The sequence below is a fragment of the Petaurus breviceps genome, unplaced genomic scaffold, assembly GCF_028583685.1.
Source record: "Petaurus breviceps papuanus isolate PSGF00001 unplaced genomic scaffold, PetGlider_PUasm1.0 673, whole genome shotgun sequence".
Lineage (NCBI taxonomy): Eukaryota > Metazoa > Chordata > Mammalia > Diprotodontia > Petauridae > Petaurus > Petaurus breviceps.
The window spans coordinates 521,203-534,366 of record NW_027186448.1 but is presented as its reverse complement, the minus strand read 5'-3'; the positions used below and the strand labels follow the sequence as shown (position 1 = coordinate 534,366).

At 46.6% G+C, this 13,164-nt stretch overlaps 2 protein-coding genes across 4 annotated transcripts in view; both read right to left on the bottom strand.

Annotated features, from left to right (window-relative positions):
* Positions 1-2,328, bottom strand: part of EFNB3 (ephrin B3) — a 5,734-nt gene extending 3,406 nt beyond the window's left edge. The window contains exon 1 of one of the 2 annotated variants that reach the window (XM_069104066.1): positions 1,714-2,328. In XM_069104066.1, the coding sequence (XP_068960167.1) occupies positions 1,714-1,832 (119 nt within the window). In that variant the 5' untranslated portion in view covers positions 1,833-2,328. The remainder of the gene's footprint in view (positions 1-1,713) is intronic. The other variant, XM_069104065.1, reaches the window with a different exon arrangement.
* Positions 2,329-4,415: 2,087 nt separating this feature from the next.
* On the bottom strand, positions 4,416-12,935 carry WRAP53 (WD repeat containing antisense to TP53). 2 transcript variants are annotated; one of them, XM_069104063.1, is made up of 11 exons: positions 12,729-12,935; positions 12,192-12,511; positions 11,903-12,001; positions 11,497-11,608; positions 8,477-8,565; positions 8,157-8,247; positions 7,889-8,021; positions 6,313-6,521; positions 6,030-6,133; positions 5,732-5,863; positions 4,416-4,678 (listed from the first exon to the last, which is right to left on the bottom strand). In XM_069104063.1, the coding sequence occupies exons 2-11, from the start codon at positions 12,236-12,238 to the stop codon at positions 4,435-4,437; spliced, it is 1,260 nt and encodes a 419-aa protein (XP_068960164.1). In that variant the 5' UTR covers positions 12,239-12,511; positions 12,729-12,935; the 3' UTR covers positions 4,416-4,434. The 2 variants fall into 2 exon arrangements, with proteins under 2 accessions (XP_068960164.1, XP_068960165.1); XM_069104064.1 differs by having other exon boundaries at positions 12,698-12,845.
* Positions 12,936-13,164: the final 229 nt, after the last annotated feature.

Sequence of the window (13,164 nt, the reverse complement as noted above, 5' to 3'; positions counted from 1 at the left end):
TTCTTCCTTTCAATGCCAGCCCAGTGATATCATAGTGGTTGCCATGGCAATGTGATCAGAAGAAATAAAGCACTGAAGATGGGACCAGTTTAGGGCTAGAGACCTGGGCCCCTAATGAGAACCAGAGCTGGGGACTTGAATGCCTAGGTTCATTCCCTAGTTTCTGTCCCCTCTCATCCCAGACTTTAATTTCCTTGAGAAAAATAACTCTAAAGCTTTAGCAGCCACCTCCCTGCTGGGGAAAATAATACTGGCCCTAGAATGAGATTCATGACTCACTTCAATACTGCCCTCATATATCCAGGCATATGATCCTCCAGTCCCTACTCCCATCACAAACTAAACCATCTCTTCCTATCCATATTCTCTCGCATCAATAGTAACAAGATGTTAAATACTGATCCTTCCAGGGTCATGGAGATTCTCTCTTCCTCTGCCTTCTCTTGACTGGCCAATTCCCCAGGAAGGAGACCCACAGAACTCTCTGACTCTCCTTGTCAGCAAGCCCTGCAATTCTGATCTACATACTTCCTGCTCTATGCTATAGCAGGTGTGTAGTTAGGAACAGAGGGTAGCTACTTGCAGTAGTCCATGAAGTTAACTGTGCTGCTCATCCTCTTCCATACACTGGAAGGAGAAATAGAAGTAGAGCTGGAGGAGTTCCTGTCTCCCTATGGTGAGGTCCTAGCCCCCTTTATTTAGTTCCTCCGGTGATTGATGGAATAGAGCTGAGCAGGGAAGCACTGAAATTATACCCAAAGGAGTCTAAGGAGGATAGGGTACAGTAGTAAGCCCATGGAGGAGTATGATGAAGAAGGCTCTAACTTGGCAGCTGGGGAAAGAGGTGGTTTTCAAAACAATTCTTGGCTAGGGGAGGAACAGTCCTGAACGGAGGCAAAGGGATGAATGACCTGTCTGTCCTGTTTTCCTTGAGGTCCCCTCTGACCCTTAGACTGTTCTCTTGATAAAACAAGGAGAAGCAGTAGGATGTCCCAGCTAATAATCCAAGAGGGATGTGGCTAAGCCTACCCAAAGAGGGGAGGAGGAAGACCTTGGGGTGGGGTAAGGCTTCCCATCATTAATAGATCCACAAGGCAGGGAGGCCAGAGAGAGAGGACAGAGTCACATGGAGAAAGGTAATAAAGGATAACTGATAGAGATTGACCCACTAGACTGAGCTTTACACTCTACCTTTTATCCAACCATGCTGCCTACAGAGGAAAGGCACCCTCCCTAAGATCCTGAGGCTCCACATATTACTCTATTATCTAACAAATGAATGGACCAGATACTCTTTAGCCCACCCCAGCCCTCTTAAACAAGTCAGTTACAAATCCAGACACCCCAGCTTGTTCCTACCTAAGCCCAGTGCATCTCCCCTCCCCCCTGAACTTTATCCACCTCTCCTCTATGGGATCTTCTAAACTTTGGACAGCCCACTCCTTCTTTTCTCCTCTACCTATACCTCAGATCTCGGATCACCTACACCTACATCTCTTGTTTGGGGCTCAAACCTCTGGTTTCTCAGCTTTCAAATGGCATCTTTCTAATTACACTGGGGACCACAGAACTCTGTCCTCTTATCTGGCCCAACATCTCTCACACAGATGTCTAGCTCTCCCAAAGTCCATAATCTTCTCAATGACTACTTCTCAGCTGTAGTAGTGGTGGCAGTGGTTACCTAGCCCCCCAAATCCTCCCCATCCAGCTCACCTCTTATTCGCCGAGTTCCAGTAGACAGGTTCCAGGCTAAGCCCCGACACCAGCCCCAAGAGGCCCAGCAGCAGCCCCCCGACTCTCACGCCCCCCAGCCCAGGATGGAGGGCCCCCATTACCCCCCCTGCCAAGGCCTGGGGGGGTGGAGGCACCAACTTCCCCCAAAGCCACACACAGCCTGGGCCACCCCACAGGGGTCTCACAACCCCCCTCCTTCCAGTCTCTGACCTATACTGCTCAGCTTCCTAGTTTCCCTTTGATTGCTCGCCCCACCTCCAATTTCCCCCCTGACTTGCCTACCCTACTCTTCTCCAAACCTCTTCCTTACAATGCTCAACCCCACGAGATTCCAGGGTGCCCCCCCCAATCTGCCTGCAGATTCTACACACACATGCACACACACATAGACACACACACACACACACATACACACCCCTGCCCACACTTCAGCACCCCGGGATTTTTGAGGGGGCCTAGTGAGGGGCTGGGGGAGGCTGAGGGAGTGGGGGGCCAGGCAGGGAAGGCATGGGGGTGCCGGAGGGAGGAAGAGCCAAAGCTGGGAATGGAGCTGGAGCCCTAGCCTAGCTGGGGACTGAGGGCAGCAGGCTAGGGGAGGAGACTAGAGTCCAGAGCTCAGGATGGGGGAGTTAAAGGAGAGGCGGGGAGAGGGAGGGATGAAGGGAAAAACTGGATCTGGAGTTAGAGGAGGCAGGATCCCACACCCCACTCCCTACCACAACACCCACACCTCCCACCAGTGCTGCCTTCAACCCCGCCCAACTCTTTCTTGCTCTCTCTTTGTTTCTCTAAGTCGACTTTTCTTTTTCCTTCTCTGTCTCTGTCTCTGTCTCCTCTCACCCTCAGCTACCTGGACCTTGCAGCTTCCTTCTGCTGGTTTTAAAAGAACCTGGTTCTTAGCTGGAGACCAGCTCTCCCTACCCTGAGAACTAAACTGCCTTCAGTCCTGCAGCATCTTCCCCACTTCCCCCAAACCCAACAATCACAGCTTCACTAGTGTATAGTCAGTCCCAGTTTTTTTGTTATCATTTAAGAGTGAAATGTGAGAGGAGAGAACAGAATCTGAAACCCAGAAAAGGACCTTTCCCTAGCTGGGGAAGGAAATGTGAAGGCAGGGAAAATGGCAAAAGAAAATTAATTTGATGCAGGGAAAACCATGGCAGTTTATTGCCTTCAAGTTTAGAGGCTTCCAGGGGGGGAAAGGCCACTGTTGTGGGGGAGAATGAAGGCTGGACCAGAAGATGTGGGTTCTAATCCTGCTGTAGAACACTTCACCCTGAAGGGTGCACTATCCTTTACAATAGTCACTTCCTAGCTGTGGGATCTTAGTCAAGTGATTTGACCTAAGTTTCTTTTCTTCACCCATAAAATAGGATTATACTAGCCCTACCTACCTCCCAGGGTTATTGTAAGGAGGAGCAAATGATTTTTATAATCACAATAGTTGTCTCAGTTATCATTTTCTGTGCGGCTGGAGGGTAAAGACTTGAGACAGTAGAGGAGGGAGGGTAAAGGGAAAACCTTTCCTTTCTATGTATAAAATCTGAGGAAGCCTAAGACATTTCCTCTAAGAGATTGTACATCTAAGGGCCTTGTACTAGTGGGGAGGGGAAGAGGAGGGATAGGACCCAAATGATTTCAAGAGCCCAACCAGCTACAAATGAAACCTGGAAGTACGTTGGAAATGAGCTCAGTAGATGAAACAAGTCTAACAGGAAGGTGAGGAGTAGCCAGGATAGGGTCCTCTCCCTGCCCCCATTTTAGCGCCAATGCAGTTTACCCTTGTCTTTCTATCCAGTTTGGGTTACTATCTCCCACTAGACTAGGAAATCTTACTGGGAAGAAATAAGCCTTCCTCTGTCCCTCCCAAAGGGTCTGAAATGCTTGAGTCCTCAATTTAAGAGTTTATGGAAAAGGGAAACAAATTGGAGGGGGAAGGAGAGAGACTCCCAACATAGAGAAGTAAATGGAGACCTCTCCAACCTTCTTTCTTCCATGTGTGGAAGAATGCACCTCACAGGACTGACAGGACCCAATTATTGGATTAATGAATTAGGTACTTGTACAAGCTCTGTGTATTGTGTGACTATTAATCCTACTTCCATTATTTGTCTGTCACCTCTAGTTTTCCACAACCTCTCTATAACTGTAGGACTATGGTAGGTAGGGACCCAAAGTGGGGGAGGGGGAACAACTTGCTCTCCCTCCCACCCCTCTAAAAAAGACAGGGAGTGAAGCCCAACTTAGTGCTTGAAAGAATGATTAATGGTATTCAGTGTATGAGATTCATCAATAATCTCATACCCTGAAACATACACATGCCTCTCTCCCCCCCCGAATTAAGACAAATCACATACACAATCACAGAGACCTGCCGCATCAATTCAATCATACTCGAACAGACCCCTGTGGAGTAACATAGCAGACATACACATCATACACACAATGCTAGGGAGCAAAACCTGAAGACACACCCCCTTCAGTTTACCAGGTTGCCAGGCAACTATGGGAACAATGACTGGAAACCCCACCCACACTTAACAGTGACCTCACACTGAGCTCCGCTGTGGATTGGCTCCCATCCCTCATCCTTCCCAGGTCCAGGCACAAAGTGACAGATCATACTAGATTCAGGAGGAAAACCAGGCACCCTCCTCCCAAAAACAACACAGCACTCAGTGTACTATCTCAAAAAACCTTTTATACAACCCCACATTCTCCCTCCCCAGAACCCTCTTCTTTCCCCATTTCTTTGCAGTCAGGGGTTTCTATATCTGAAGTACCCCCACACCACCACAGCTGGAGGCGAAAGTCAGGACGGGCATGGCTCAGAGAGAGCAGGGGAACCCCATCCGCCTGTCCCTCTTCATCTTCACTGTTTGTCGGCTCAGGGAAAACACGTTGGCCAGAGGCTGTGGCCAGCAGAGGCATGCTTGGGTGTAGACTGTTCAGGAAGGACCGGAAGAGGGAAGGGAAAGAGGGATGTTAGTCCCAGCCTGGTATTCTTCGGTACCACTCTAGCTGCTTCTCTCCCAAAGTATCTACCTCCAAAAATCTTTACCCCCAAACCTTCCTCCCTCCCTATTTTCCATCCAGTCACCCAAGGCTCACAACTGAGGAGTATCCTCTTCCACTCTTCATTCACCTCTTACTCCCTATATCAAATCTGTTGTCAAGTCTTATTGATTTCACCATTGTAGCATCTTTCATATAAGCCCCCCTTCTCCTGACATTGCCACCACCTTGCTTCAGTCACTCATCATACCAGGACTATTTTAATAGCCTGCTGGTTGGTCTGCCTGCCTCAAGTCTCTCTTAACCATCAAATTCAACTTCCTAAAGCACAGATGTAACACTGATATAACCATATCACTCTTCCCCATTCCCTGTCACCTTTAGGATCATTCAAAGCCTGAGGATTTTGCAACCTGGATTGCTCCTACCTTTCCAATCTTCTTACATCTTACTGCCCCAATGCAATTCAGTGACACTGGCCTCCTTGCTACAGTCTATCCCCTGACTCTGGGCATTTTCACTAGCTGTCCCTTATGCCTGGGAATGATTTCCCTCTTCAACTCTGCCTCCTGGCTTCAAGTCCCAGCTAAAAACCCACCTTTCATATAAAGTCCTTCTTAATCCTCATTAATGCTAGTGTCTTGTCTTTGTTGATTGTTTCCAGTCCATCCTATGGATAATTTGTTTGTATATGGCTGCTTTCATGTTCTATCTCCCATTAGACTATAAGAGCACTCCGCAGAGTGTCTCACATGTAATAAGTGCATAATTGGGATGGCTAGATGGCACAGTGAGTAAAGCGCTGGCCCCGGAGTCAGGAGGACCAGAGTTTGGTTCTGGCCTCAGACCTTTAACACCCACACAAAAAACTAGCCATGTAACCTTGGGCAAGTTACTTAACCCCAATTGCCCTCCAAAAGGAAAAAAAAAAAAGTGCAGAATTGACTGGCTCCAAATTCCTCAGGACATCTAGGCCTCCTACCTAATGCCATTGGTGCAGTCCTTCTGAGGTAGAAAACTCATCAGCGGTTCCTGCTGGTTTAGCCCAGCCCTACTGGTATCCCACACTGACACAACTCCATCAGTGCTGCCGCTTGCTAGGAACTGTCCTGTCCTGAAGAAAAGGGTAGAATCACACTGGACTTCATAAGTACTCATACCCATCTGACTGGGTTCTTCCCAGGTGCCACCCACCCAAGGGGATCCACACTGGTTTCCCTCTGGATGGGGAAAAGGGCTCTTTAGCTTCTTGGAAAAGGTAGAAGACTATGGCTACTCACGGGTCCAGGTCAAAGTAGATCCGCTGATTAGTAGAGACTTCTCGGTTCAAAGACAAAAGTAAATGGCCCGGCTGCCGGAGATCCCAACACAGGAGCTCAGCATCCTAGGGGTGAAGCTAAGCCATTCAGTAAATTCAAACCCCCACACCTACTCCCCTCACAGCCCAGGTCTCCAACCCATCCATCCCTTAGCAATCAATATTACTTTCCCTCCCAGTGAAATGGAATGACTCATGTCTGTGCAACTGCCCACCGACCCTATCCCCAAGCATCTAACTCCCACCTTTCGGGCCCCTGAGAAGAGACGGTTGCCATCAGGATGGAAGCAAAGGTGGGTGATGCCTCCATGATGCCCCGCAAACAGAGCAAGAGCAGAGCCATCATCCTGGGAATACAGACCAAGGGAGCAGCCATAGGAGCCACAGGCATAGAGAGGCTGGGTTGGGCTGAATGCGATGCATGAAATAATCCCACTCTGGCCCTGTTTTTTGGCTAGTGTGGGAAAGAGTGAAGGAGGGTAAGATGAAGACAAAGGCACAGCTACCCCTTCAAATTCCTCTAATTCCCTTCTAAGGTTACTCAAGAACTGGACTTTTCTCCCCCATCCCCAGTTTCTCTTCAGGGAACCCAAGAATCTATCAATCACTAAGTAATTATTAAGTGCTGACTATGTTCCAGGCATTATGCTAATTAGGCACTGGGGATACAAATTTAAAATCGAAACAGTTCCTGCCCTCAAGGTGTCTGTATTCTAACAAGGGATCTAATGTGTGTGTATATGTGTGTGTATACATATACATATTATATGTGTGTGTGTGTGTGTATAATATGTATATGTATATTATATAGGTGTATATATAAGACACATAAAAAGCAGGCTGTAAAAGGCAGCCTGAGAGGAGAAAGCACTAGCAGCTGGAAGGGAGAGGGAGGACAGCCTCCAGAAGGCAGCACTAGAGCTGGGTCTTGAAGGAAGCCAGGGATTCCAGAAAGCAGAAGGGAGGAAATCGTTCCAGGCATAGAGGACAACCAGTACATTTAAAGGCAAAAAGACGGGAGATGGAGCATCATGGGTGAGGAGCAGCATCTAGGCCAACCTAGCTTGACCATAGAGCAAATGTGAAGAAATAATATGGGAGAAGACCGGGAAGGGGCCAGGCTGTGAAGAGCTTTAAATGTCAGACAGAAGAGTTTACATCTGAACCTAGAGGGTTGAGAAAAGGCCATTAGATCTGGCAACTAAAACTACCAGTAACTTTAGAGAGAGTACTCTCAATCAAGTGATGATAACCAGGGTTTATTTAATATTTGCAAAAGCACTTTGTGTTCTCCAGCTTGATGCTACCTGTGAGGTAGGTGCTATTATTGTCCACATTTTGTACATGAGGAAACTGAAGCTGAGGTTAAGTGACTTGGACGAGCATCACATAGCTACTAAGTGTAAGTGTATGGGAAAGGATTCAAATACAAGTATTCCTGGTTCCAGACTCAGCACTGTATCCACTGCTGCCTAATGTGATGAGTGATGAGGCCAGAAGCCAGGCTGCACATGGTTTAGAACAGGGGCGGGAAACCTGCAGCCTCAAGGCCCTCAAGTACTGCCCTTTGAATCCAAGCTTCACAGAACAAATCTCCTTAATAAAAGGATATGTCCCATAAAATTTGGACTCAGTCAAAAGGCCACACCCAAGGACCTAGAGAGCCTTCCCTACCCAGGATATAGAGATGAGAATTCCCATGGGAAAAGGAAATTGAGTTTTAGGAGGAAGTTTCCTGAGAAAACTTCATTAAAATCCTCTCTGGGTGGGGGGCTTGGGGACACTGTTGAGAACTGACAGCTAAGCTCTCTTGATCCTCACCAAAGGTGGGTCTTGTTTCAAAGTGTCTCCCAGGTCGGGATGTGGAAAAGATCCGTACAGTTCTGTTGAAGCCACAATAGAGCTTCAAGCCATCTGGAGAGAAGCAGAGAGAATGGGCAGCAGTCAATTCATCCTGAAGTGAAGAAGGAAGAAAGAAGAAGATCACTGAAAACTGAAATGCTAGACACCCAGATCTCGAAGGGCGGTGAAAGAGAGGGAAGCTTGGGGTCTGGATGGATCCCAGGGGAAGAAAAAGAAGTGTTCATACCAGGTGGTTGTAGGCCCGAAAGGAAGCCCGAAGCTGCCCAGTGAAGGCATCCCAAATGTGAATAGGGTTCTCACGGCTGCTACTGGCCACACTGTTAAGAAAACAGGGACACTGAGGAAAAGTTACTACAGAAAGTACAAGGAGAAAACAAACTGGGCCTCTCAGCTCCCCTCTGAAAGATGGACAGGACCTTCCTCTTCTCCGTGGATGCCTGACTGCACTCTACCTTCTCTCCACTCTCCTAAGATATTCTCTTGAAATATCATAAGACACTGAGTCTATCCCCATCAAATTAAAGATGATCAAATGTCAAGACTTACAAGCAGGTGTCTGGTTGGTCTGAGTTCATCTGAGAATACCAACAGTAATCATAGAGAGTGTCACCTTCCACCATGCGCAGAACTGGGACCTGGACAAGAGAGAATGGGTACACCTGTGTCTTGAAGATGATAGTAGCACCTATCTCATAGATAGCATCAAACTGGAGAACACAAGAATACATATTAATACTTGTAGTATTTCTCTATTGGACACCAGACCACTGCCTTCGGCTAAGATGTATGAAGGAGTCATTGAACCAACCAGGGAGGAAGAAATATTTCTTCTTGAGCATGCGGGGGAGGAAGGAATTAAGTGTACTAATCCAGTAAAGTTGGGAGCAGGTGGAGAATAAAAAAAAAAATCTCTTTTTCCCAGTCAAGCCTGGTTTGAAAACCACATCATCATCATCTTTGATTCTATTTTTGGATCACATCCAATCCTTCCTACTGCCCTACAACACAGGCCTCAATAACCTCACTGCTCAATTATACTAAGTTAGTTTCCTAAATAGCCTCCCTTCTACATAATCCATTAATCTTCCCCAAACTCTATTCATAACCATTAAGCACCTACTACATGCAAAACTCCATGCTACAAGGGCACCAATTTGAAAAACAATATAGTTCCTGTCCCTAAGAAGTTTATTTTCTCCTAACAGAAAAGAAATACCTTAAATATAATGGAGGGAAGACTATGATAAAGGCAGAGAACAAGATAAAGAGTTCTAAGAAATGTGAGGATGGAAAATTAAAAATTTTAATTGATGGATTAAGGGAGAGAAAATAACTGAAACCTAAGCTATCCCGTCTCCCTTTTGGTGCAGATGTGAAGGGCTGGCTCTAGGCATAAGGAATGGTATGCCTAGAGAAGAGAGCAAGAAGAGGAAGCTGATCACATGGCAAGAGTGGACTTGAGATGATACCAGACCAAACCAATGTTAGGACAGTAGCTTTTTTTCTGTTTTTCAAGAGTACAGTGCTTAGGAAATTTCTACGCAGTTTAAATTTCCATCCCTTTTTTCAAAAACCTTCCATAATACCACCATGTAAGAAGAGGCTATAGGAAGGGAGAGAGGAGTGACTCGTTTGATATTTATCTGCATTTTTAAGTTACTTGATATAGCTAATAAATTACATGACCATTAACAGTGATTTTTGTAAAGGCTTCACAGTTCACAGTTCACAATTCAAGACTGAGAAATGGAAAATTATCCCATGGGAGAAGAGATTTCTCTAGTTTGGCTCCAGGGTAGAAGAGAAGCCAACTGAAGAAAATTTCTGTAATTTTGGTTATTTAATGAAAATACCAGAGCACACCCACTAGACTGCCTCTGAAGATTAGGAGTCAATATCAGAGAAGGGTGGGGGTTAGTGTGGTTGTTCTCATGTTCACTTGACAGGAACTGCAATCACAACCCCACACTCCAAAAGACTGTCAGCAACTGGGTGAAGGATTAATTAACTTGGATAAAGAATGGAAGCAAGACTAGTAAGAGGGCTATTACAATAGTCCAAGCTAGAGCTGATCAAGTCCTGAACCAGAATGAAAGTGTAAAGGAAGAAAGACATAAGAATATTAGGAAAATAAAATCAATAATACTTGGTAATTAGTTGAACCATAAGTAGACAGGGGAAGATGGATGTGTTCCCCTCAATCCTAATTCAATTGATGGAGTTCACAGATGTGGAAACATGAAGTGGGAATAAGGTGTTAATACTCACTCCTCTGTGAAGTATGAACACCTCTCTAAATCAGAAGGGGTAATTCCACTGATCTGAAAACTAGCCATACCCGAAGGTCTTTAAATAGCTAAGCCCTGGAGACAATCACCAGTCAAGGCCAGGAACTAGCAATCAAGGGAGAATCTAGATATTAACCTCTTAGGAGAAGAAGAGACTTTCTCCCTTACTCCAACAGGTCATAGTAATAGAACTATTTGTCCAGAGGGACATGCAACAGATAGAAAATCAGTTCAAGAGTTTGATGCAGAGTTGAGATGACAAGAAACATACTCCAGACCCTGATTCAGAAAAAGTGGTTACTCAATATCCAGAACTAACTTTATGAATTAAGTATGACTTACCCAGATCTCAAAGCAAAAAAGAGAAACCAGCTGTGAACTCAAGAGAGTGCTAGCCCTGGCTAGAGTCAAGTTCCAGCTCCAGAAAGGGACAGACCCTAGGAACGAAGATAAAGCATCCCAGCCAGAAGAGACACTGTGTTTAGGAGGGAGCTTAATGATTCTGAAATTTTGAACCTTGGGAACTAGGAAGACAGTGTTAACACCAATGAAAATAAATCCCTGGCTCAAAAACCATCTCCTTCAAAGGAAGACTACTTTTACCCCCAATGCCTGAAAACGTTAGTTTACATACATACATATACATGTGTATATGCATATGTGTGCATATATACATATAAATTTTCTATGTATGTTCCCCCAAGAAAACAGAAAGGTCCTTGGAAAGGACAGAGACAGTTTTATTTTTCTTATTCCATTATCAATACCTGGGACCCTGCCTGACTCATCATTTGAGTCAAATGAATACAAAGAAAAAATATCCTCCCTTGCTCTCAAGAAGCTTATACTCTACTAGGAGGAAAGGACACAGTACAAAGGGAAAATAATACAACATAACATGAGAAAGATTTTAACTGTGGGATCAGGAAAGGCTTAGAGAACTTTATCAGACCTTGAGAGAAGCTAAGGAAAATGTGGGAGTGCTTTTCAGTCCTAGCAGAAATGTACAGTCTGGCTGGAACTTTGTGTTCAGGTTGTAGAAAAGGAATAATAGGAATTAAGTCTGTAAAGATCAATTATGGCCTGATAGTGGAAAGTTCTAATGTTAGATTTTATCCTACAAGCAACAGAGTCCAATGAATGTTTCTGTGCAAAGATGTGATGTGGGTCAGATTTGTGTAAAGAATCTACTATTTGCAACCTGGAGGAAAAGATATAACAGAACAGTATACCTTCTGTAGTGGTGACTGAAGGAAAGTTGCAGGTACCTCCACTCACCATTTCTGTATTCTTGAGCTCTTCCTCCTCATTATACAGCTCTGGTGGTAGGTTATAAATCCGCAAGGTGTTGTCAGCACTGTTGGTCAAGAGGCAGGAGCCATCTGGGGCCCTGGAGGCAGAGGAGATTTAGGCTGGATGCCTGGTAGCTGAGTGAATGGGGAGATAGGAACTCCTGAGTCCCTGAAGGAAATGGCAGGCACTGGGTCCTGGGAAAGAACTGAGCAATAGAGACCCACTTCAACTCAATTCAAAGAATACTAATTAACTCTCTTAGCCCAGATCCAACAACTCCCTGCCAATACAATCTTGTACTTTCTCATCCAATATCCTCCCTCCCCATCTAAATAATCACTTAAAATATCTTCTCTTCCCTACTCACTCCCTTTCCCCCAATTATCCTTACCATTTACAGCCTTTTAAGAAGTTCTCAGGTTGAAAACTGAACTCTGACCAGGAGCCATTGAGGAGGCGAGGTGGCTGGGAGAAATTGTAGCTCCAGGAACTGGAAGGAAGATGAAGACTAGCTTGGTTTCCTGAAGGAAATAGGGACTTGGGGAGGACGATGGGGGGGGGGGGAGTTGGGTGGGGAAGGAAAATACTTCTAACTTAAATAAGTGGGGGTGGGAGGAACAGACCCTTCAAACGCCTTCCCCGAAAGAAGCTGCTTCCTCTTAGTCCTCCAAGTCACTTACTAGTATCCCTCATATTCTGGGACCGGCTCCTTCAAGACTTCCTCCATCGGCTCCCTAGATGCAAGTTGGGAAGCTGTCTCATTAACTTCGGGAGAGCTTTCAGTTTGGGACGGTTCCTGCCCTCCTCCAGTAACCACCTCCTCCACGGGGGCTTCTCCGTCCTGTCCCAGAGAAGCAGGGGTCCCAGGGCCCTGCTCTTCCCCCAGCTCCGCGGAAGGGCTCGGGGGCTCCGCTGGCTCGGGGTCAGCCTGGCGGGGCTCATCGCTGCAGCAGGGTGTGAGTGCTGGCTCCGTGGTTATGGTTATTCGGTCCCGGAAAACCTACGCAAAAACAAGGGAGAGGTGGGCGGCGGGGGTGGGGGGACGGCCTCAGGAGTACCCTGGGGGATCAGGGGGAAGGGGCTTAAATGTTCAACACACACACACGCACGCACACGCACACACACACACACACACACACACACACACACGAGACACGAAGCGGGAGAAGAGATGCAGGACGCTCACAGGCGAGGCCTTTTGGGGGGAATTGACTTGCCTACTAAGGTCACAAAAGTAGTGGCAGCAGGAGCCGACTTTCTGGCGCGCAACACGAAGGCCCAGCAGGGGTCCAGGCGCCTTCCTCTCCCAGGGCTGGTCGAGCAGACTGGCCCCAGCTCACCAACGCATCCAAAGCCAAGCTGGACTAGCGGGGCTAGTGCAAGACGCGCCGTCTCTTTCTTGCGAGATTTCCCCCGGCCTTCTGATTGGTCCTTTTTGTTAAGCGGGCTACGGGACGGAAATAAGACATGCCTGGACTACAATCCCCATCAGCCTTTGAGGATTCCCTCTGTCCCTTCCCCCTACACTGCACCCTGCTGCTTGCTGAGGTAGCCGGCATTGAAGTAGATTGAGAAGGCTGAAACTGAGGAGGAAAATGGCCAGTTTCCAGTTTCTGAAAGTAGAGTTGAGGAGGCAGTCAATTCCACACATGA